Raw genomic sequence first — 25,474 nt, 5'->3', positions numbered from 1 at the left:
AGCCACTCTCGCCAGCTCTGGTAACCACGCCCTCCCTGCGCTTCCAACCTGGGTGCCAACAGCACCTCTCGATGGCCAGCCCGGGTATTACCGTTATCTCTGCTCCTGGCCATGTAAATACTCTTTTAAAACACTCTCCTCAGATTAAGTCTCCGTGTGCTTCATTTTCTGTCAGGAACTTTGTGGGGGGAAAAAAGCAATTCAGAGGTAGGGGAAGGTGGATGGGCAGTGTAGGGGGCTGAGGGGGGGGGAATGCACATTTCTGGCTGAAATGAAAGGTGGGAGAAGAGAGGAGGTTGGAGGCTCGAGTGTGAAGGGCTTTCACTGCTAAGCAGAGGAGTAGGAAGTCCCTGGAGGTTCCGGAGATGTCTGTAACCTGCATCTTTCCTCTCTTCCAGGAGGCTCCTGCCTGCAGCCCGAAGCACCTGCTGCCCTCCCTGCTCCGAGAGGCTGTCCGGCCAGAGGGTAGGCATGGCGAGGCCCAGAGGCCCCTGCCTCTGCAGCTGCCTGGCTGTGCTGTCCCTCCTCCCCGTGCTGGGCCTGGCGCAGTACGAGAGCTGGCCCCAATACCCGGAGTACTTCCAGCAGCCCGCCCCCGAGTACCACCGGCCTCAGGTGCCCTCCGACGTGCCCAAGATCCAGCTGCGCCTGGCGGGGCAGAAGAGGAAGCACAGCGAGGGGCGGGTGGAGGTGTACTATCAGGGCCAGTGGGGCACCGTGTGCGATGATGACTTCTCCATCCACGCTGCCCACGTCGTCTGCCGGGAGCTGGGATACGTGGAGGCCAAGTCCTGGACGGCCAGCTCCTCTTACGGCAAAGGGGAAGGTAAACACTGTGCTTTGGAGCGAGTGCCGTCCCCCGGAAACCCCGGAACGGGCTGGGCTGCGTGCGGTTGGCCTGGGAAAGGAATCTGCCTCTGCTGTCAAGTCTGAATTCCTGACAATTCCATCTGGGCAGCCTTCTGCGTTTGTGCAGGAAGGTGGGAGGGGAGGGGTGCTGGGGAACCCTGCAGTGACCAACAGGCCTGCGTTGCCAGATTTCCCGGTTTTAGTGCACACAGTCTGGTGTCCTCGGTGAACCAAACTGGTTGGTGCCTGAGGCAGGAGCTGAAGTCAGGAGCGGTCTGTGGGGGAGAGTGACTGTCTGCATAGCCAGGTTTGGGTTTCATTGAATTTGATCATTGTTATGACCCTTTGCAACCCTGGCTTTCTGTTATTCTAGAAGTTATCGGAGAAAGGAAACTTCGTGTCATGCATGTCTCACTTCTGTGCAATTGAACATATCCTGTTGGAGTAAACGTACTGGGAGTGACGTGTTCTCTGACGCTGACTCTGGGCTCTAGGCAGGGACCAGAGTAAAAGCAGCACAGACGAGTTAGCAAGTGCTGGGCTCTCAAACACATTTCCTGTCTGCTTCACAAAACCCCAGGCACGTCTCCATACTCACTCCTCTCTGTTTATTCTGCTAGCTGAGTGATTTGTTTTCTATTCCAGGCTGTCTAAGCCTAAATATTTTATTTTATTATTTTCAATATTTTAAAATTTATTTTAGAAATAGAGGAAGGGAGAGAGAGAGAGACAGAAACATTGATAAGAATAACAATATCCATCTGCTGCCCCCTGCATGCCCTCTACTGGGGATTAAGCCTGCAACCTGAGCATGTGCCCTGACTGGGAATTGAACTTATGACCTCTTGGTACATGGGTCAACGGTCAACTACTGAGCCACACCCACCGGGCTAAGCCTAAATATTTATAACAGTACTTTCCAATGACTGGGTTGTTTGTTTGTTTGTTTTTTACAGTAATAGCTTTATTTTATTTCTATCCAAACTTAAAATTTACCTGTCATCAGACAAAATGGGTGTGGTCCCCCCTTCACTTTCATCTGCCCAGGAGTGGGCAAAGGGTGACTGGAGAAGTGGTGACCTGGCTCAGATGGTGTCATTCAGGTTTGATGATGGGAGAAAATTTCAAGGGAGTAAAGTAATTCAAGTCATGGTCCACGGAAGGTGCTGCATGGAGGAGTGACGGACAGTCGCAAGCTGGATCAATCGACTGTGGGTCTCTGCAGAGATTGCAATGCTAGAAAAGTCTGCTAGAGAGATGGGGTAGGGACATGGGTGCAGGGCACAAGGATACAAATGGGGATGAGGGGTATGGTTATTGGTAATGACAAGGTCTATGGCCATGGGTAGTAGCGGACTTAGCATGGAGGAAAGTCACTGGCGAGAGGAGGTTGAGTGACAGTGAGTCCAAAAGCACTGGAAAGGTAATCTGTGTGGATGTTGAAACCATCAAGACGTAGAAAAGAAGTGTCCAAGAGAGGAAGGGAGAAACAGATGCTGTAATAATTTAACTGTCCTCATGCTATCCACAGAAAGTGGTCATTGATTTATATCATGGGCGACCTTTTATTTTTATTTTTTAAAATATATTTTATTGACTTTTTTTTTTTACAGAGAGGAAGGAAGAGAAAAGGTTAGAGAGTTAGAAACATCGCTGAGAGAGAAACATCGATTCAGCTGCCTCCTGCACTCTCCCTTCTGGGGATGTGCCGCAACCAAGGTACATGCCCTTTACCAGAATTAAACCTGGGACCCTTCAGTCCACAGTACTACGCTCTATCCACTGAGCTAAACCGGTCATGGAGGTCTCATGGGAGACCTTTTAAATGTAAATATTTGATTTAATCAAAGAGGTCATGAGTTCGATTCCCAGTCAGGGCACATGCTTAGGATTTTTATCACTGGGTTCATAGCGGGAACTCAGTCAATATTAGCCGATTGATTCATGTCGATTTGGGAGATCATTAAGAACAGGTGGCAAACAGTATGTGGCATAGTGACCAGAGACTGCGACCGGGTTGGGGGATGTTCCCCTAGGCCCGTGGTCTGCAAACTGAGGCTCACGAGCCACATGCAGCTCTTTGGCCCCATGAGTGTGGCTCTTCCACAAAATACCACTGCCTGGGAGAGTCTATTTTGAAGAAGTGGCATTAGAAGAAGTTTAAGTTCAAAAAATGTGGCTCTCAAAAGAAATTTCAATTGTACTGTTGACATTTGGCTCTGTTGACTAATGAGTTTGCCAACCACTGTGCTTAGGCTGAACCCGAGAGTCGGCTCTGTGGAAGAGCTGGGATGCGCAGCTGCGCCCCTCCGAGGCGGCCCTCCAGGAGGGCTCACTGTCACCTACTTCCCTCAATGTCACGGTGTAGTAAGGAAGCCAAGGAGTCCCCAGCTCCCAGGGACTGGCCTGTCCACAGTGTTTTCTCCCAAAGCGCCTCCGAGCTCAGGGAAATCTCCAGCCCCGTTAGAGGGTTCTAGAGGGACAGCTGCCCACTGCTCACCATCGGGACGGGTCTCACAGCCACCTGAGCCGAAGGCAGTTACTTTCCTCTGCCTGTCTTTAGATCCGAGATGGGGTCTGATTCCCAGTGCAGATCAGTGACAACTCCCGCAGTTGACCACGTGAGGCCCCGAAGATCCTAACTTGAACAATTTGCATTTCCCTGGCAGCTCTGGTGCTCAAGCAGAAATTCATTTCTGGTCTTCCTCTTCCAAATGGTCTGTGGATTTGTTTATACATCTCTTCTCCTTATGTCAGTAGCATTTCTTTTTTAAAGATATTTTTTAAAATATATTTTTAATTGATTTTTTTATAGAGATAAGAGAGAGGGATAGAGAGTTAGAAACATCGATGAGCTGCTTCCTGCACACCTCCTACTGGGCATGTGCTCGCAACTAAGGTACATGCTCTTGACCGGAATCGAACCTGGGACCCTCTACCAGGGGTCCTCAAACTTTTTAAAGTGGGGGCCAGATCACGGTCCCTCAGAGAGCTGGAGGGCCGGACTATATGAACTACTAATTCCTACTGTAACACCTCGGCTGCGCTCACTGCCCAAAAAACCTGGCGGGCCGGATCAGACTCCTCTGCGGGCCGCATGTGGCCTGCGGGCCGTAGTTTGAAGACCCCTGCCTAGTCCGCAGGCCGATCCTCTATCCACTGAGTCAAACCGGCCAGGCCCAGAAGCATTTTTAGGGTACATGAGTGGAAAGGGAGAAATGAAGTTTTGCTTCTGATTGACTGGCATTTTGTGTCCAAGGTTTGACCCCCGCATGTGACCCAAATGCCACCTTCCTAGCAGCTGGTAGATGGCACCTGTTGCACTGAGCCTAGAATCTGCCTTCAGTGGGCAGAGCCAGAGCTGGCCACTTTGGGATCAGGACAGTCTAGTTGATGGGCATTAAGTAAACAGGGGGAAAAATTGTAATGAATTCAGGCCACATGAGAACACATGTTTGGTGATGCTGTCTTGGGCTGCGTAGAAGTCTGTATTTCTACCATCTAAGAAATAATGAGAGAGAATGTGCAAAGAGTAGAATGATTGGAGGTGAATTGAAGCTTTTTAAGAAAGCAGTTCTGCCCAGCCAGTGGTTGAGCAGCGACCCATGAATCAGGAGGTCACGGTTCGATTCCCGGTCAGGACACCTGCCCAGGTGGTAGAGTCAGTCCCCAGTGTGGGGCGTGCGGGAGGCAGCCGATCAATGGTTCTCTCTCATCATAGATGTTTCTATCTCTCCCTCTCCCTTCCTCTCTCTGAAATCAATAAAACATTGAAAGAAAAAAAGAAAGAAAGAAACGAAGGAAGGAAGGAAGGAAGGAAGGAAGGAAGGAAGGAAGGAAGGAAGGAAGGAAGGAAGAAAGAAGGAAAGGAAGAAAGGGAGAGAGAGAGAGAGAGAGAGAGAGAGAGAGAGAGAGAGAGAGAGAGAGAGGGAGGGAGGGAGGGAGGGAGGGAGGGAGGGAGGGAGGAAGGAAGGAAGGAAGGAAGGAAGGAAGGAAGGAAGGAAGGAAGGAAGGGAAAGAAAGAGAAAGTTAGTTCTTTGAGGTTAAGTTAGTTCCCATGAGCACTCCAGGGGCTAATTGCTAACATTCCTGATGAGAAGTTAAGCAGACCCTGGTGTAAATTTTTTAGCTTTTCGCGATGCCTTTAGCCGTGTGCTATCTGGCTCCCCGTCCCCTTAGCAAGGGCGGTTCCTCTCATTGCCGATGGGATAAGGGCGCTGCTTCTTTCCAGCACGCTCTCTGCCCCTTCAGCAGCTTTGCTACAGAACGTTCCGGGAAGAGGCCGGGTCAGCCGTGGAGGGTCTTTTCCCTGCTGCTACTTAGCAAGACAAACATTGGTTTGTTGTTGAAACAGCAATCGGTTAGGGAGCATATGTTTCAGTGGAGCTTGATGTCTTGGAAACCGGGCCAAATTGAGAAACCAGTTGGAAAACCTCAGCCCAGATGTTTTCAATAGCTCTTTGTTCCCCTCCATGCAGCCCAAGCGCTCCTGTTGGGGCCTGACCAGCCCTCTGTCACAGCGGGCACGTTTCGTCAGGGCCTCGATGTCCGGAGGCTGGCCCCGCGTCCTCCCTGGCCTTCAGAGCCTCAGGGTCTCCTTGGTTTTCTCATCTCTGCAATGGGAGTGTTTTTATCCGCTTCCTCCTGGCATCATGGAAACAACAGTATTCATTGTTTTTTCTGACTTTCTGGGAGAGGGAAGGGGAAAGGGAGGTTGAAAATGTACCAGGAACAAGATTATCTCATTGGATATCCATGGCAACCTGTTTGTTGGGTGTCATTGTTTTCACTTTGGGAATGGGGAACAGGCTTGGTGAAGCGGTTGACCGAGTCATGAAGTACCCAAGCCTCAGAGAGAATGGAGCCCTGTTATCTGACCTCATTATGGTATAGGGTTCTACATGGAGCATTAAGAAGCATGACAGGCTTACCTGATTTTGTTTCCTTTCATGTGGTAGTGTCACTTATAAAAATCACTATTTGAAAAATCCTATAGTCCTTTTAAAAATTTTTTATTTTAATTATGGTAAAATGCACATAACATTAAAAACATTCCGTCTTGCCCTAGCCAGTTTGGCTCAGTGGATAGAGCATCCTTCTGCACACTGAAGGGTCCCGGGTTCGATTCGGTCAAGGGCATATGCCTGGATTGTGGGTTCAATGGGGGGCATGTAGGAGGCAGCGGATCAATGATTCTCATCATCAGTGATTCTCATCATTGATGTTTCAATCTCTCTCTCCCTTTCCTTTTCTCTCTGAAATCAATAAAAATATTAAACACACACACACACACACACACACAGAACAAACATGCCATCTTGACTGGTTCCCAGTGTACAGTTGGGTAGTGTTAAGTACATTCAAGTGGTAGGTGACCGTCTCTCTCCAGGACACTCTTTATCTTGGGAAACTGAAACTCTGTCCCCATTGGACAACCACTCCCCATCCCATCCCTTCCAGCCCTGGCACCCACCATCCTACATTTGTCTATGAATTCTGACTACACGAGGTACCTATGTCAGTGGGAACAATGCTGATTGGCCTTCTTGTGACTGGCCTATTTCACCCATATTGGTGCATGTGTTAGAATTTCCTCCCTCTCTTTTATTTATTTATTTTTTTTAGACTTCCTTCCTTTCTAAGGCTGACTAATATTCCACTGTATGGATATACCACTTCTTGGCTATTGTGAATAATGCTGTAAGACACATGGGTGTGCTGATAGCTCTTTGAGGCCCTGCTTTCCATTCTTCCGGGACTTGCTGGATCCTATGGCAATTCTGTTTTTAATTTATTGAGGGACTACCATGCTCTTTTCCATGGTGGGTGCGCCATTTTACGATCCCACCAACAGCGCACAAGGGTTCCAATTTCCCCACATCCTCGTCACCTGACTTGTGAAAAGTAAGGAAGTTTCAGGCAGTGAGAAGAACACTGAACGGAGAAGAACACTGAACGGACCAGGGCCCCAGTCTCAGGGGGTGGCCTGCAGAGTGGGTTGCCCTCTGAGTCAGAGCTCAGCATCTGTGAAGTGTGACTAACAAGGCTACCTCATCCTCTTCCTTGAAGTACGGGGAAGTCAGGGGAGATGACACAGGGAAATGCCTTCAAAGCCTCATGTGCAGGATGGCTGAGGGTCACTCTCCAGCCTCTGCTACAGGTGAAGGTAAGTCTGGCTTGCATCATAGTCAGTATAACTAACATCATCATCATTACTGTCATTTTTTAGTAACTATGGGTCTACAATAAACTAGACATGTGCCATGTACTATCTCTCCTGCCTACACTCCTGCGATTAAAGTGTCTTTATTATCCTCACTTTACTGATGAGGAAAAGGCCTTAACGGAGGCGGAGCCAGAATTCACATCTAGCTTAGTTATCCAAAGTCCTCGCTCTTTCCCCTACGCCATGAGACATCCGGGCTCAACACTGATTTCTACCCTGATCATGTCCAATCTACCATATCCCTCTGGCAAGGGAATCCAGATGGTCTAGAACAGTGGTCAGCAAACTCATTAGTCAACAGAGCCAAATATCAACAGTACAACAACTGAAATTTCTTTTGAGAGCCAAATTTTTTAAACTTCTTCTTCTAATGCCACTTCTTCAAAATAGACTCGCCCAGGCCGTGGTATTTTGTGGAAGAGCCACACTCAAGGGGCCAAAGAGTCACATGTGACTCGCAAGTCGCAATTTGCTGACCACGGGTCTAGAACTATATGCAGTATCTTAATGTGCTAAAAATCAATTGATGACATACCGCTGCCAAGATTAGAGAAAAATTCTCTTTCTATGTACAACTTTGGTGCCCTCCCTCCACCCCCTCTCCCCCCAAATTCAAACCTACTCTGACATAGTGCTCAGTTTTCCTCTTCTCTGCCTCCAGGGCCCATCTGGCTGGACAATGTCTACTGCACGGGCAAAGAGGCAACCCTCGCAGCCTGCACCTCCAATGGCTGGGGTGTCACCGACTGCAAGCACACCGAAGACGTGGGTGTGGTGTGCAGTGAGAAGAGGATTCCTGGCTTCAAATTCGACAATTCGTTGATCAACCACATAGAGGCAAGTCGTGCTCTTGATGAAGCCTTCATAGGGACGTTTTCTTTCTCTTTTTAATGTGTTTTTATTGTTTTCAGAGAGAGGAAGAGAGGGGGAGAGAGAGATAGAAACATCAATGATGAGAGAGAATCATTGACCATCTGCCTCCTGCACATCCCACACTGGGGATCAAGCCTGCAACCCATGTGCCCTGGGTCAACATTCAACCACAGGGCCACACTGGCCAGGCAGATGTTTTCTTTTCTACATGTAACTCACTTTTCAATTACTGTGAGCATGTGAGCACTAAGGAGGGGGACCAAGCCAACAGAATTTGGTGTGGGGGCCATTGAGGGAGGGTTTCTGGAAAAGGGGATGCCATCAGTGGGAAAAGGGCATCAATAGGGAATGACTTGGGCAAGTTACAGAGGTATGGAGGTGTGAACTGGGGTAAGCAGGCCAGTACTGCTCAAGAAAAATGTGAATCTGGGGGTCCTGAGAAATGCAACTAGAAAGGTGGCATTGATGGCCTTCTGTGCTATGTTCAGAGCTTGCCCTGTGGACTAGGGAAACGTATTAGCTATCCGTTGCTACGTAACAAGTCACCCCCCAGATTTTGCAGCTTCATGGAACAAACGTTTATTAACTCACATAGGTCGGAGGGTCAGGAATCCAGGAGTGGCTTAGCTGGTTGATTCTGCTCAGAAGTCTCTGGTGAGGTTGCAATCTGGCTGCTGGGGCTGGGACATCCTCTCCCCAGTTGACTCATGTGGTTGTTGGCAGGCTTTCGTTTCTTTCTGGCTGTCAGCGGGGCCCCTCTGGTCCTCTCTGCAGGCTGCCTAAGTTTCCTTAAGACATGTCTCGCTCCAGAGTGAGTGATTTAAAAGAGAAAGAGAGCAAAACTTAGAAGCCACAGTATTGCCTAAGCGAATCTCGGAAGTGCTACCCCTTCATTTCTGCTATATTCTGTTAGTCACACAGAACAGTTGTGTGCAGTGTGGGAGGAGGTTACCCAAGGGAGTGACATAGGAGATCAACACTGGGGCCATCACTGAAAAGTGGCTACCACAGGGAAATTGTTCCCAAATGTAGCTGGGGATCAGAGTCACTTTAAAAATGCAGCTATGAGGTAATATTGATAATGCTGAAAACTTATGACTCAAAGTTTTATATCTAAAATTTTAATTCTGTGTTATATATCATGAAAATGTTATCGTGTTTCAAAGATTCTCCAAACCATTGTTTTTCATTAGTTGCCAAACTAGAGGCCCGGTGCACGAAATTCATGCATGGGGATGGGGAAGGGGGAATTGCCCCTCAGCCCAATCTGCACCTTCTTCAATCTGGGACCTCTCGAGGGATGTCCAACTGCCCGTTTAGGCCCGAACTCAGTGGGCATAACCACTTCTGCCTGCCAGCCTGATCACTTCCTAACCACTCCCATGCCAGCCTGTTTGCCCCCAACTTCCCTCCTCTGCTGGCCTGGTCACCTCTAACTGCCCTCCCCTACAGAGTTGATCACCTTCAACTGCCCTCCCTTGCAGGCCTGGTGCCTCCCAACTGCCCTCTCTGCTGGCCATCTGATGGTGGCAATCTTATGTCCACATAGGGGCAGGATCTTTGACCACATGGGGGCAGCCATATTGTGTGTTGGAGTGATGGTCAATCTGCATATTACTCTTTTAATAGATAGGATAGAGGCCTGGTGCATGGGTGGGGGCCAGCTGGTTTGCCCTGAAGGGTGTCCCAGATCAGGGTGGAGGTTCCCTTGGGGAGTGGGGCAGCCTGAGCAAGGGGCCTGTGGTGGTTTGCAGGCCAGCCACGCCCCCCAGCCTCCCAAGCAGAGGCCCTGGTATCTGGGATATATTTACCTTCTATTATTGAAACTTTGTAGCCGTGAGTGAAGGCTAAGGCCAGCAAGGGTAGGTGGAAAGCTTGGCTTCCTCCATTGCCAGGGAAATGCCTCCCTCCTGCTCTCTGTGACTGTAGTCATTTTGGTTGGGTTTATTTGCATACTTGTTCTGATTGGCTGGCAGGCATGGCTGGTGGGTGTGGCTTGTGGAGCAGAGTGATGGTTAATTTGCATAGTACTCTTTTATTCGGTAGGATATTTTATCTTATGAACCTGCTATAATGTAGTTATCTTTTCTTGCATATTGGACAAGTACAGTACATAGAATTACTATACATATCATAGTTGATAGTCTTTGATTTCATTTTTTATCGTATCAATAGCATTTTGGACAAGAAGTAGATTTATGGAATCATGGGTTTAAATAGTATGAATATTAAAGTTTCTTGACACTGATTTAAAAAAATAGAGAAAACCTTTTCTAAACTGTTGGTTCCAGTTGTGTATAAAAGTACAATTCACTGTTTATTAACATGCAGACCCTGGGGCCTCCCTTCAGGCCCGCTGCATCAGAACCTCCCGCTGTGGGGCCTGGTTATTGTTTCCAGCTCTCGCAGATGACTGAGGTTGCCAGCATGGCCCGAGCCAGCATCTGGGAAAGGCAAGAGGCTCGTGACCCTTCTTTTACATTTGTGGCTTCATTTCAGATTTATCTTTTCTACAAGCTCTCCACTGAAACAGTGAAATTAGCAGATATTTGTGGCACTGCTCTTCTGTGCAGGAAATGTGGGGCATGGGGCCAGAGGAGGAGGCAGCCAAGACGCCTTTCTCAAGGAACATGTTGAATGTCATCCCCCAGGGGCTCTGGGAGCTGCATGAGTCTGGGCCAAGGAGCCTTCGCTGTGCTTTAACCCCAAGTCTAACGCTGAAGAAAGGTGACTCTTGAAATTGCCCTATTTGGGCTTCAGAGGAAGTTCTACCCAGACTGTGGTCTTCATGTTTCCTCTCATGACTCACACGGTCCTGCTCTTTTCTCATATATTCCTAGAGCATGCTGGGAACTTGCCCAAGCCTGCACTGTAGCATGTGAAAGGACCTCTAGCCTTCTCCCAGCTGGCAGGATGAGACCACCTTTAGCCAACATTCTTCAAATGCAATTTTTTTTAGGAATAACTAGAAGAGATTCTTATAGTTGGCTAGAGGCCTGATGCACAAAATTCATGCAAAAATAGGCCTTCTTCCACAGGCTGCTGGCTCTGACTTCCCTCTAGCACTCGGGACCCGGGCTTCCCTGCAGCTGCTGGCAGGCACGTGAGACCTGGGCTTCCTAGCAGGAAGGACATCCCGGAAGGACATTCAGTTTAATTATGCTTTTATTATTATAGATGTACTTTATCTAAAGCTCCAGGTACTGATAACAACTTTGCTTTACCATGAAGCCTATGATTTGGGCTTTTCCAACTCAGTTTCACACTTTTCATCTCCATTCTTCATAACCTCATGCAGAATACTTAGCACCACTTATATGTATCCCATCTTTCCAATGAGATTAGAAGTTCCTGGAGGGCAGGAGTTTTGTTGAAGACACCATCTTAACCAATAGAAATAATGCTAGGGACCTAATGGGAACGACATCTCCAATTCCCAAATGTTCTTCCCAGGAATGCAAACCAAAAACCACTATTCCCATTGGTGAAGAGTCTCCCAGGATGAAGCCTCAAACTAAACAGCGATGAGAAATACATAAAAGGAACTCATTCCTTTACAGTATGGCCCTGCCTATTACATCTTTAACAGGCCTCTGTTCAGCCTAGAACCTTAGGCTAATCCTCTTTGATTGTCAAGTGAAGATCTAGGCTTCTTGGCATAAGAAAGTCATTGATGGTTTGAAGCAAAAGGAGGTAGGCCAAAATGTACAAAAATTATTCAGGAAAAGGACTCTGTGAGTAATACTTCAACAGAGAAGTTTGATTGGCTACCTCTATGGGCACTTCTAATGCTGAGCATTGAAGGGGAAGTAAGGTCATATGAAAATTGGGTAGAATTAATTGGGTAGAATAGGTAGATTCGTGACTGAAAAAATACGTTGGGCAGTACTTTCTCATGCTGGAAGGGTCGAGAATCCATGGTAGGAAAGCTTGATGCCTACTTTTATGCTGGGGATTTGCTGGGTGTCTGCTATATGCACATCACAGTCTGAGACACCATTTAAGGAAGAAAAACTTGACCCTGTCCTCCAGCCCTTATAATCTGAGAAGGCAAGATGCATGCCTTTGGGGACCCGGGAAGGAGCCTAGGTCCTGAATGAAATTATGGTAACTCAGAGAGGACTACCTGGGGGACATAGAGTTGAAGGACCAGATACCTTCCACCACCTTTCAAACTCGGCCCTTTCCTAGAAGGCCTCCCTCTTACCTTCTACACATCGAGCCAGACGTTCTCGGGAGCCAGACTGGTTCCAGCAAGCCCGATGATTGGTTCCCATGAGTCAGACTGGGGGCTCTCATGTCCAGCCACTGACACTGAGGAAGTTTTCAACTGATGGGCAGTGCCCTACACCTCTTCCCTGTGGTGTCTGTGAAAGTAGGTCATGAAAGGGCACAGATCTCGGGATGTCTGAGGAGAGCCTTTGGGAGTTGCCAGAGAATTCTTCCATCCATGATTTCGTGGCTAAAGCCAGAGCTGGCCCGATGGGCAGGGAGCCGCCCAGACCACCTAAGGGGACTTCTGTGGGCTGCTGGAAAGTTCCTCTGAAATATCTCATGGAATAGTCTGTCAGGAGCTGAAGTCATGGAGTCACTTCTCTTGGCTAAAGAAATGTCTCTTTTTAATGGTGTGGACGAGAGGACAGATAGAGGTTTGGTGGGCATGCCTGTGGGTGGAGACACTGTGCTGACTAATGGTGCCCAGGACAGCGGCTGAGTGGCCAGTGTGAACACAGGGGATGGGCTCTATGGTGTCTCCCAGGGCTCCTCTCCTGCTTCTCCATCACTATCAGAAATGTACATGGAGAGTAAGATGAGTCCTGATCAAATTCATGTTAGACAGAAAACCATGAAGGTTGCTGGTATAGAACAATGGTCAGCAAACCGCGACTTGTGAGCCACATGCAGCTCTTTGGCCCCTCGAGGGTGGCCCTTCCACAAAATACCACAGGCAGGCACGCATGAACAGTGCAAGTGAAACTTCGTGGCCCATGCGCAGGTGTTGGTTTTCGGCCTGGGCGAGTCTATTTTGAAGAAGTGGCGTTAGAACACTCAAGGGGCCAAAGAGCTGCATGTGGCTCTCGAGCTGCGGTTTGCTGACCACTGGTATAGCACATTATGGAACGAGGTTCAGAAAATCCTCAGCAGGTTGAAATGATAGGCCCTATAACATATTAGGGATGAATAGAAGGACCTATATCAAGGTTAAGGGTGTGTGTGAGGTTAGGGGGTGATCAGCCACAGAGCAAAAGCTATGGCACATGACTGAAAAGTGTTAATTATATTTAAAATATCCCTGTTGGTTGATAAGTATAAGCCACAGGGATGATATGGAGGCTAAAAAATAAAGTGAATATAAACCCATACATTAAAAGAAGAGTTATTTCTTTAAAGTCTTTGCATTTTGGACCAAGAAATGAGTGCAGGATTCAATTCTGGGGCCATCTCTTAACTAGGTCACCCAGAGGGGGACCAGCAGGATGGGGACGGGTCTGGAAATTGTATCAAAAGAGAAAATGAAAATATTGGGTCAAGAAAAGCAACCTGGTGGTGGGGGACATGGCGGCTCTCTTCAAACACTCGAAGTGTTATCCTAGAGACAATGCTCATGATTTGTATTAAATCCCAGAATTAAGATGGATGGGAAGGTAGTGGGATGTAAATTTCAGCTCAGCATTAAATTCTGTCACTGAAGGCTGCCTGTTTGCAGTGGGTGATGTCCTATTAGTGGTGAGCTCCTTGTTGCTGGAGTGATTCGAACAGGAACTGGATGTCCTCTGACCAGGAAAATTGCAGCTAGATTTCTATACTGGGGAGGAGGCAGCATGAGGCGTTTTAAGATTGCCAAATTTTAAGTTCCCTTGTCACTCCACACTTGTGAAAATGCACCCACCCAGCCCACACAGCAGGCACCCACAGCTGGTTATTGGCAGTGTCTACTATTATGTGAATCAGTCTCTCTCTCTCTCTCTCTCACACACACACACACACACACACACACACACACACACACACAGAAAAGGGATGCTGGTAGTGTGTGTGCTGGGTACTTGCCTCTCTTCCTGCCTCTTCTCTGGCTCCTCACGACCTTGGCCTTGAAAGTAGGAGCAGGCTTCTTGCCCTCACTCTTCTACAACAAAGTGTAAGAGCTAAAGCCCTCTCTCAGTTTCCCCCAGGTAGGGCACCACACATTCAAAAGTGGGGGGCAAGAGGGAAATGTGGCCAAGAGTGGAGTGTAGTCAAAGTGAAGGGCCAGTTAATGCTTTCTCTGTGTCTTGGAACCCCAAATGTAAATGACTGGACTCGTCCAATGAATGAGATGCACACACCCCATCTCTTCACAGCCTCCCTCTGCAGAGGTGTAGCCAGCTCTCTGATATCTATCCTCCTTGACCTCTTGAGGTTGCGTTCAGATCACAGACCCCCAAAGTGTGGGAGATGACCCTGGTAGGCGTAGGCCTTCCCAGGAACATACTGGAATTTCTGAGCAGAGAGTGGAAGAAAACCGTGCCTCGGTCCAGACCAAGTTCATCCCACTCCGGGATGCCAGAGGCATGAGTCACTGAGCCTTGGGGCCCAGCTGATGGAATTTCACTCAATGAGCTAACTGCTTCCAGTGGACTCCTCCGTCTGCTTGGGGCATCCCTGTGGCCCTTTGACACTTCATAAATTTCCACCTTCTTTGTGTGAATGACCCCACCAAGGGAGAGTGCACAGGTGTGGACCCGGAGCTACATGTTGGCCAGCAGCTAGGACGCCAGGCTAGTCCATTCTCTTCTTTAAGATGAGCGGGTTGAATCCAGTCCTTCTAGCTAATCCAGAGTGGCAGCGATTATGTTGTCAGAACAACACAGCCTGCACTCATCATTTACAAGACAGATTTAAATATTCCTAAGGGGGAGGAAAAACAGATGCCTTTGTAAAAGTGTTTGCAGACTGTGGAGTTTGTCCTACCACGGATTAACCAGCCTGGGTTCATTTAATCCAGAAAATTAGCCAGGCAAAGTCTCAGCTCTCCCTTTTCTGTCACCTCTTCCTGTGGATTCTAAGTTTTAGACCCCAGAGCTGCGGGCAGGGCACGTGAGTTGTGGTCCAAGTGGAGACCGAGGCTTGCAGCCGTACATCTGGAGCAACTAACCCTTCAGAAGTCTCTGGACACCTCGCTGTAAAATAGCCTTTTCACAGGGACAATGAGTTTCGAGCCTTAAAATCACACAGTCTTGCGGAGAGGTAAGCAGGAGCGAAAAATAAAAGGGAAAGACTGCTGGTTCCAAGGGGACAGATCTGTTTTAAACCTAGAAAACAGAGCCCTAACCAACATCCCCAGGAATTCATAGGTTCTTAAATCGAGAGGCTTTGCTTCCGGTCTGTGGCGGGTAGACCGCTTGGAAAAAGCATTAGATAAGGAGAGATGACAAATCCAGATGCCCTCCGAGCAAACCTCGAACTGGCTGCTTTGCGCATTGCTAAGCCATGTGCTCATAGGAAGGCTTGTGTCTGGGGCCACGTGTGGTTAGATCGGGAACAGTCGGGTCTTTTCCTTCTCTCTCCCTCCCACCTCACCTTCTTCCTGACCCATTTTTTAAAAGGCTTTTTTGCAAAAGCAGTTAGGTTTCCAGAACTGATCGGAAATCTCTAGGCTGTAGGATTTAGCCGTGGCCTTCCCCCCCCCCCCCCCCCTCGGTGGCCCCAGAGACTCAGTTTCTCCTTTGTGACAGCAAACAGCCCAGGCTGTCTGCAGGGGCCAACAGCGGGACGAGGAGGACAGAGCTAGGAGAAGTGAGGGGCCTGAGACCTGAAAAAGCTTTTTCTTCTCTTCACCACAGGGCCTGAAGCTGTTGCAAGCATTTGATTCCAGGAGTCCAGGTTTTTATTAGTCACAGACAGCTACCAAATGCTTCAACTGTGTGTGTGTGTTTTTTTTCTTCTTAACAGCAGCCTTATCTCACCAGCATCTGAGGCATCTGGAATGGAGGCCTGGGGCCCAAAAGGGAGGAATCAACTCTTAAAAAGTCCCAGCACCCCCAGCCAGAGTTCTGTTCTCCCACCAGAGAGAGGGCGCAGCAGGTTGCCCCGGGGCGTTCAGGGGAGAATGGGAGGCTGTGTTCATCGCTGTGCAGTCAGATGGTGGGGGTCCCTCCAGGACTAAATATAGACCTGCTTCCCCCAGCAGCCACCGGATAGCTGGACGGCCTCCCTCCGTGGCCGGAGGAGAAACGGTAACAAGGGGGCAGTGTGTGCCGGCCTCTCCAGCAGGGCGGTGAAGCCCCAGGCCTGCTGACTGACTGTCGGGCCATCGTCCCGGGCCTGGTCTCCCGCTCGCAGGGAGAGGGTGTGTGAGGGCCTGTCCGCGCTAACATTCCACAGTCCTGTGGGTCCAGGGCCTCCGTGAGGCCAGGCATGCCAGCCACCACAAGGGACACAAGAGAAGCAGTTCTAGGGTGACCTATTTTTCCCAACTAAAAATAGGTCACGGCATCTGAAAAGCAAAAGGGCATTTATGCAGCTGACACGGAATGTTTGAAACCACGCACATCCTGGCGGGTCTGGGAACTTGGTTGGGGGCCAGGGCACATGCAACGCTTTCCAAAGCACAACTACGATCATCATTGCCGGTGAGATGAAATAAGTGAATAAGCAGCATTATAAATTGTTTTCCATGGAATAAGTGAATGAACAGTGCAGCGTGGGGTGGACGGTAAAGTGTGTGCAGGCAGTTTGGGAAGGGCGGGGTTAATGGGGAAAGAACGGTAGGATGATGATCTGTGGAAGGCATGGGGCTGAGGTGGGCGGGCGGACGCCTCTGTCGGGAGTCTGCTGATGTGATGAACCAGGCTGGTGGTGTCCAGTCTGGCTCTGCAATGGGCCCATTGGAGTCTCCTCAGCCATGCCAGAGGGGTCAGTGCCAAGGAATCCACCCGCTCCATCCCATTGAGGCTATTGCGAAGGCAGCTGGATGCTGTATCTGTTCATTCATTCATTCACTCATTCATTGAGCACAGACCCAGTGCTAGGCCCTGGGAATAAAGGATTCATGAAATGAATGGACAGCCTTGCCCTGGTGGACTGCCCTGCTCAGCAGTGGAGAAAGATGATTTCACAGGTCATTACTCTGTTACCATGGTGATGATTGCTATGAGAAACATCAGATATCCCACCTGGGAGTGTGGCCTGGCCTCAGCCCTCCTGCTGGGTCAGAGGGACTGGCCGCTGGAGCAGGTGTCCCGCCAGCTTCCTGCAGACAGCAGGGCTTGCCTGTTCTCAAAGAAGCAGCCTCTGTTACCTACCCCAGGGCTTCGGGTCGGAAAATGAAACAGAGCATTCGGTTTTCCAGCAGCGCCGCAAACTCATGATTTATAGGAGGAGCGCCCAGACACACTGCGGCTTTTTCCTCTGGCAGCTCAGCATGACCTCAGCTCTCCACACCACCCCAACCATCACAGAGCTGAGGGGCAGACACGGATGGCCATGCCGCCCCTCTCCCCTCTCCTCCGTCTGACACAAGTCACAGGCTGGGAATGTTACAGGCAGTTCTTACGTGAATCCCCGATTTAATCATCAAAGGGGATCATTACCTCGCAGCCATGCCCTTCTCATACTACGTGCCTCAGACGCTTTACAAATTTACACTTAGCTATTATAAACTGTCTGAAGCGTGCTGACGGTCAGATCCGCTTTTGATTTTGTTCAATAACTACTTATTTGCATCAGATTTCAGTGGGGGGGAAGGGGGTGGTAAGTAGCCCAGATGACAAGAGAACGCACGGATAAAGGACAAGCATTTTTATTCCTCTGTTAAGTCACACAGGCAGTGCGAACGCTGTGAAGAAGGGAGGCAAACGCTGCCGCGCTGTTTGGGTTGCATTAAACAAAGAATAAAGGGAGTCTTTATTCAACGTTTGGCTTGGGAGCCTGATGTTCCCAGCTAAACCGAACTCCTGTCATTGGGTTTTTAGAAATTAGTACTGGTTCATTCCAAAAATATCTAAGGACCCACTACGTGTCTGTCTGGCGGTAGGAGCCGTGGGTAATACAAAAATGAAGGCGCACAGTCCTGCCCTGGAGGGGCTCACCGTCCAAAGAGGCAGCAAACACACATGGACAGATAAAGGGTAGCATAAGGTAGTCAGAATAAGCAAGGAGCAACTCAGAAAGCAAACGCTAGAGGGATGAAGAAGAAGTCAGATCCTCGTGGATGAGGCATTTGGCTGAGGGGGCTGCGTGCAGGAGGTGGTGCTGTCTGCCCTCTGTCAGGAGTGACGGCAAGACTTGCCTACTTGGTTGACCTATGTCTCAGGGCCTCGAACAGTCCCCAGCCCAAAATAAATTTTTTAAAAATATTTTTTTATTGATTTTAGAGAGGCAAGGAGAGGAAGAAAGAGATGGAAACATCAATGATGAAAGAGAACCATTGGTTGGCTGCCTCTTGCATGCCGCACACTGGGGATCAAGCCCACAACCCGGGCACATTCCCGGACCAGAACTCAAACCGTGACCTCCTGGTTCATAGATCAATGCTCAACCACTGAGCCATGCTGGCTGGGCAACAAATTTTTTTTTTTTTTTTTTTTTTTTTTTTTTTAGTTTATCTTTATTGTTGAAAGTATTATAGATGCCCTCCTTTTTTCCCTCCATTGACTCTCTCCATCCCAACCTTGCCCCCCTCTCCAGGCCTTCACCACACTATTGTCTATCTCATGGATTATATATCCTATCTAATAAGGAGGGAATATGCTAATTGACCATCACACCCTCACAAAAGATGGCAGCGCCCACAGCCACAAGATGACAGTGCCTAGTCCCCTCAGCCCTGCCAGGGCGGCAGGTGCATGACACAGCCGGTTCCACATCCAGGTGGGCTGGCCACCTGCCTCCAGAGTCCCCAAGTCCAGTAGCTCCCCAGCTACCCAGGACCAGCTCGAGGTACAGGCAAACCTCAGATGGTGGCTGCCCAGCTGCGTAGGGCTGTCTGAGGCTCAGGTAACCAGGGCACGGCCTAGGCTTGTGCTGCAGGCAGTGGCAGCAGCAGAGGTGTGATGGGGGTGTCACCTTCCCCTGATTGCGAGGTCACCTCCTGCCCCTGAGGGCTCCCGGACTGTGAGAGGGGGCAGGCCAGGCTGAGGGATCCCCTTCCAGTGCATGAATTTTTATGCACCAGGCCTCTAGTATGCATATAAGTCCTTTGGTTAATCTCTCTCCCCCCCACTATCCCTTTACCTTTACCTTCCCTCTGAAATTTGTCAGTCTGTTCCATGCTTCTATGTCTCTGGATCTATTTGTTCATCAGTTTGTTTTGTTCATTAGATTCCACATATGAGTAGGATCATTTGTTAAACATTTTTTTTAATTGATTTTAAAGGGAGAGGGAGAGAAAGAGAAACTTCAATGAGAGAGAAACATCAGTTGGCTGCCTCCTGACCACCCCCTTCTGGGAATCAAGCCTGCAACCCACAGACCGGCAACCTTGTGGTACATAGGAGGAAGCCCAACCAACTGAGCCACACAGGCCAGGGGGCAACAAATATTTTTTGAATGAACAAATGAAATTGTCCTTGAGGTTTAGTAGGATTCTGATAGAGAAGAGAGAATTGCAGGAGTTCAAAGAGTGACCTTGGAAAGTACTGGGAGATCACTGGCTGGAAAAAGGGAAGGGACCTGACCGGAATCAAATCCGAGACCCTTCAGTCCGCAGGTCGAAGCTCTATCCACTGAGCCAAACCAGCTAGGGCTCCATATAATTTGATTACCGAATTATAATGCCCTTCTACCTGTACGATTCGCATTGCACAGCTGGCTGGGAAACAGCTCGGGTGGAAAGACGGTGGGAGGATAGAAAGAGCTTGCTGTGCAGAAAGGGCTGTAAGAGTGAGGAAGAGAGCCCTGGTTGGTTTGGCTCCGTGGACTGCTGATTCTGGTCAGGGGCATGTACCTTGGTTGCGGGCACATCTCCAGTTTGGGGGCGGGGGGTGTGCAGGAGGCAGCTGATCAATGTCTAAGGAGCCCTTAGTTAGACAAGGAAAATGTGTATGTTTTAGCGTTTCAAAGCTTTTCTTCTCTTTGGGAGTTGAACTTCTGCGGAGGGAATATCCTAGCAGTTGTGGTTGTGGAAGGGATTCCACAGCAGTGACATAAGCAGGGAAGTGACGTGTGTCTGCGTGTTTTCCTGCACGGGCTCTCTGAGGGGCCGTGTGAGCTCGGTAACAGGCAGTGAGCACAGGGTTTCCCTGTTGCCCCAGCCCAGCCAAGAGCAGCTGGGAGGCAGCTCTGCCCTCAAGTGTAAGCACTCGAGTCTGACTCGTGGCTCCTCCGCGTGGGTGCAGGGGGAGCTACAAATGTGCACAGGCCTGGGCAGGCCCTTCAGGACCACCCAGAGGCCTGAGCCCCAGGCCCTGCCCTGTGTGGGTCAACTCAACACCAGGCAGTGGACAGGGTCTGGGTGTGGGGCCAGGACCACTCAGAGACCAGTACCTGGGAGCCTAGGCTTGGAGTCAGAGCTGTTTTCATCCTCGTTTACCCACTGATTGGCTGTATGAACTTGGAGAAGTTGCAAAAGCCAGCCAAATTTTCTCGATTTTTCCCTGGAGTGCGGTTCACCATTAGCCTGCTCATAGGTTGTCTTGGGAATTGAGCAAGGAATGGACAGGAAGTTCTGAGCAGGAGCTTGTCCTGTAATGACTTGGTTGGTGTTTGATAAATAAAGGCCCTAGCGGTCATTATTATTCAGAGAAGAGGCAGGCCTTGTGGTTGGGAGGAAGCCTGGCAGGGCCCATGAAGGGGAGAGACAGTATTTTGTTGAATGAATGAATGAATGAATGAATGGGGTGGGTTTGAGCCCAACAGAGCCAGAAGGAGTTGGTTCCATAGAAGGTGAATAAAAGACATCCCATTGCAAAGGGACAATGATTATAAACCTGCACAGGCCACCCTCCTAAGGCTTTGTAGGAAGCAAGTCCCTCTGGACCTGCGCTCCACAAATAGACACATGCTCATGCACAGAGACCCACACAATGCACAGTCAGACGCACAGCCCTGAGCGTACACATAGTCACACTCAGACACACACAAAAAGGCTCATCCCTCAGAGACGTGTACAGATACATGGACACAGACACACAGAGACATACATGCCATCACTCACGCCATCACACACACCATCACACACAACTGAGCTGGTGAAATAACAAGGACAGTGACACCTGTTCTAGCACTTTCACTTCTCCAAGCCTTTTTTTCTGTGTGTGTGTGGGGGGGCAGAGGGGAGGAGTAAGGATATTTTTTCCCATTGATTTTTATTTTTCAAATATCTTTTTATTGATTTCAGAGGGGAAGACAGAGGGAGAAAGAGACAGAAACATCAATGATGAGAGAGAATCATTGATTGGCCGCCTCCTGCACGCCCCCCACTGGGGATTGAGCCCACATACCGGGCATGTGCCCTGACCAGAACCAAACTCAGGACGAACCCTTCAGTCCACAGGCTGACACGGAACCCAAACAGCTAGGGCTCCATTGATTTTTAGAGAGTGGAAGTGAGGGAAGAGAGAGAGAGGGGGAGAGAAACATCTATGTGAGAAAGACACATCCATCTGTTGCCTCTCACACATGTCCCGACCAGGGGCAGGAATTGACAGGAATTGAACCCACCATGCTCTGGTACACAGACCGACCCTAACCACTGAGCCACGCCAGCCAGGGCTCTCTCCAAGCCTTATTTTCCACATCCTAGAGCTCACCTGGCTTTCCCCACCAGTTGTACTTCTGCTGAGGGGGTGCTGTCCTCCATCAGGACAAGGGAACAGGGGTCTGCCTAGCTCCCCCCACCCCAGGCCTTCCGTCTCCTGTTGCAGCTGGGGTGCTGACGTCCACATTTCACACCTGGTGGGGGTGTGGGGTGGGGTGAGAGGGCAGGATCTGTGAATGTAATAAAGGCCTTGGGGCTTGCCTGCCCTGTGAAGCCACAGAGCTGCTGTTACAGCGGTAACTTTCCTTCTGGGCATTACACATCGCCGGCTGGAATTCCAGCTTGGCTTCCGAGGTGGGGAGAGGCAGGGGGGGGCTGGCCCGCGGCTGGCTTAGCCCTCAGTCAGGCCCTTTCTTGGCTCGCCCCTGGCCACGTGTCTTGGTGGCACGGGTCCTGTGGCCTGAATGGAAGCTGTAAAGAATCTGGGATCCAAGCTGGCCAACATCATCCTTCCACTCCGTGTGGAGAGGAACCAGGGCCAAATGCCATCACTGCCGCCCAGCAGGGCTGGTGGGCGGGGCCTGGCTTTGCACCCTGAAGCTAGAGGCCAGGAGTCAGGAATGCCTGGGCATGAAATAATGGCCCTGTTCAACCTTGTGGTTCATTTGCACCTTCACTGGCATTTGGGTGGAGTCTCTGGGTTCCCCCCTGCCAAGCCCAGCCCCCCTCTCCTCACTCCCCCCCAGCCTAGCCCAGGTCAGAGAGCTCCTGACCACATACCTCGGGTGGTCCTGGGGAGGCAGATGGGGCCAACCAACTTTCTCATCTGGGTCAGGGAGGGCAATCGCTGTAAAGCACCTCCTTCTGCAGTGAGGCCTGCACGAGGGAAAGCACAGGAGGCCTCACTGTGGGGTTCACGCACAGTAGGTGTTCCAGTTTTCATTTCGTTGGATCCGAGTACACATGTGGGGCTGGGGTCAGGGGCGCTGGAGGGGAGGCAGAATTAGTCATGTCGGGCCGTGGGCGCCTCTCTAAGTGAGTGGCATTACTCCATGGGCACGAGTGGACGGTCAAGGGACAAGATTACAAAGAGCTTTCTGGTGGCTGGCGGGGGGAGATGGATGGACCGGGAGATGGAGGCAGGGGCTCAGCAGGGAGCTCAGCGCTACGTGCAGTGGCAGCGGCAATGGCAGAGAGGAGGGGCTGGCAGTGAGAGGTTGGGGGCAGCTTCCTGGTGTTTGAGGGAGATGGGGTGAGCCTCGGAAAGGCATAAACCCCAGGACAGCCTCGTTCCTCTCACCCAGCGTGGCCTCTCAAGGCCCCTGTCCTTCTACCGGATCCCTGTGGCCCAGGAGGAGGTGTGGGGCAGGGACATTGCTGCTCAGTGTTGGGGTGTAGGGGGAAGAGCCCAACCCCAGCTGTGGTGAGACAGGAGTCTGCCCCCCACTGAGCCTCCTCTACCTCCTCCGCCAGGGCCGCCTCTCTCACTCGCTGTCTGATGGGTGGGGCTGAGGGTGAGTGAGTCCGGGCCTTTCCAAAGGCCTCAACACATTCAGAATCGTTCCCTTTCTTGCCACAGACTGTGTCCACCCTTCCCTCCTGGTCCCCAGGGTGTGTCCCCCCACTAAGCAGGCCTGGGTCCCTGCACACGCTCCCCTCCATGCTTCTCTCCAAGCTCTGCTCTTACTCTCCTGTGATGTTCTCACTTAGAAATGTCGACCCTGAGATACTGACTGGGTGGTGTGCAAGGTGCACCATTAGCTGCAGGGGAGCTGAGGCTCATCTGCCTGAAACTTCAGTCTTAGGAGAGACACACACACAGTCACACACACACACACACACACACATAGAATCACACAGTCACACACACACACACAGATAGAATCACTCAGTCACACACACACATATACTCACAGTCACACACATAGAATCACACAGTCACACACACACAGAATCACACAGCCATACACACACACACACACACACAGATAGAATCACTCAGTCACACACACACATATACACACAGTCACACACATAGAATCACACAGTCACTCATACACATAGCCACACACATGCATTGCTTTGGAGTAAAATACAAAATTAGTTATAGTAGAACGTGAAAATCCAAAGAGCATGTTCTCTCTTCCCCTGTAGTTTACGAGTTTGCAGGAGGGCTGCTGCCTCTCTCTCGGGCTTTGTGGGGGCCATGGGAGAGGCTGCTGGCCCTCCTCGTCTTCTGATGGCCAGCTCACCCTGCCCCCCGTCCTCGGGGGCCCGCAGTCACACTCCCTCCCACGCGTGACGCTTTATCACGGTGGCCTTGTGCTGCGTGCTCCCGGGCAGGGCCCGTAGCCCCTGCGGGGCCCGAGGGTGGGAGAGGCTAGCCGAGACCCCTCCCCGCCCCGGGCCAGGGTAGTCACCGTGTCCTCCGGGGCCCTCTCCTCCCCAGAACCTGAACATCCAGGTGGAGGACATCCGCATCCGGGCCATCCTCTCCGCCTACCGCAAGCGCACCCCCGTGACGGAGGGCTACGTGGAGGTGAAGGAGGGCAAGGCCTGGAAGCAGATCTGCGACAAGCACTGGACGGCCCAGAACTCCCGCGTGGTCTGCGGCATGTTCGGCTTCCCCGGGGAGAAGACGTACAACGCCAAAGTGTACAAGTAAGAGGCCGCTCAGAGCGCGGTTTCCTGGGGGCGGGGCGGGGGGGGGGTCCCCGCTTTGTGAGGAGCAGGCTCCTCGGTGGGCGCTGCACAGAGGGGCTCCGCCAGCTGGCTGTCATGTGCAGGCCTGGCCCTGAGGAACTCACTCCTGTGGATGACACAGGCGGGGCTGGGGGGGAGGGGCAGAGGTAGGTTTGGGGGGAGGGCGGTATGGCAGAGGTGACGTGCAAGAAAAACCCCACCGCTCAGCGCCCACAGCCAGCTCCCTGACCACCGGGGCCGAACCGGGACAACACCGACTTGAGACATGTTTGCTTGCCCTCAGTAAATGATTAGTTTGGAAAACCTGGGACTCACAGACACTGTTAGGAAATCCGATCGGTTGCCCCAGTCCCAGAGCAATCTTATAATTTAGTTATGGTTTCCAAAGTTAGTCTCTCCCGCAGGGAAAGGAGTAGATAATAACAGGACTTCAAGCAGTTCTCCCAGGGAAGGGGCTTCACCCGTGACAAGGGGGGCGGGCAGGGGGCCGGGCCCCGGGTGGGAGCGGGCCTTCCTGTCTCCTCTCATGGTGACTGGTTTCCCGAGGGCTGACCAGGAGCCGGGCCCTGTTCTCAGCCATTGAATCCTCATGGCGTTGGGAAGCAGGGGTTGATTTCACAGTTGAGGAAACGGAAGTCAGGGAGGAAAGTGGCAGATCTAAGATCCAAGCACCCACCCCCAGCGACAGGGTCCCAGCTCTTTCCTTTCAACCCAGGAGACGTGGCACCCAGACCCAGCTCCCTGTCCTGGTCCCCGGGCTCAGGGCAGACTGCGGGTCCTGGGCCTGGCTGGGCCGTTTGGGGTCAGAGTCCCCAGCCCACCCTGAGGCTGAGTGCTGGTGGCTAAGCTACCTACTCAGCTGGGCGGGCTCACCGCCCCTCTTGGGGTGAGCCTGGTGGTGATCCGCACCCCAGACACCCTCAGATGTGGCCCAGACTTTCCTGTTTGCAGCGGGGTTCCCGTCCTCTGAAAACTTTGGAGGATTCCTGCCAGCTGGCCAGCTTCTTCCCTGAAGACACCTTCTCAGCTTTTCCTGTCATGGGAGCCAAGAAAAGCAGACCCACCCACCCCTACCCCCGATCCCCCACCCCAACCAGCTCCCATCTGGCTGCCCCCCAGTGCCCCGGCTGACAGCTGGTCTGAGT

The 25,474-nt window shown here is 50.9% G+C and overlaps 1 protein-coding gene across 2 annotated transcripts in view; it reads left to right on the top strand.

Moving 5' to 3' along the window:
* Positions 1-25,474, top strand: part of LOXL2 (lysyl oxidase like 2) — a 95,071-nt gene that overhangs the window by 31,447 nt on the left and 38,150 nt on the right. For both annotated transcript variants that reach the window (XM_084884447.1, XM_084884446.1), the window contains exons 2-4: positions 399-826; positions 7,737-7,912; positions 24,076-24,287. In XM_084884447.1, coding sequence (XP_084740573.1) covers positions 472-826; positions 7,737-7,912; positions 24,076-24,287 — 743 coding nt within the window. In that variant the 5' untranslated portion in view covers positions 399-471. The remainder of the gene's footprint in view (positions 1-398; positions 827-7,736; positions 7,913-24,075; positions 24,288-25,474) is intronic.

This window comes from Pipistrellus hanaki (assembly GCF_964339955.1).
Source record: "Pipistrellus hanaki genome assembly, chromosome: 5".
NCBI lineage: Eukaryota > Metazoa > Chordata > Mammalia > Chiroptera > Vespertilionidae > Pipistrellus > Pipistrellus hanaki.
The sequence above is the reverse complement of the archived record's forward strand: the minus strand, read 5'-3'. Positions and strand labels throughout refer to the sequence as shown.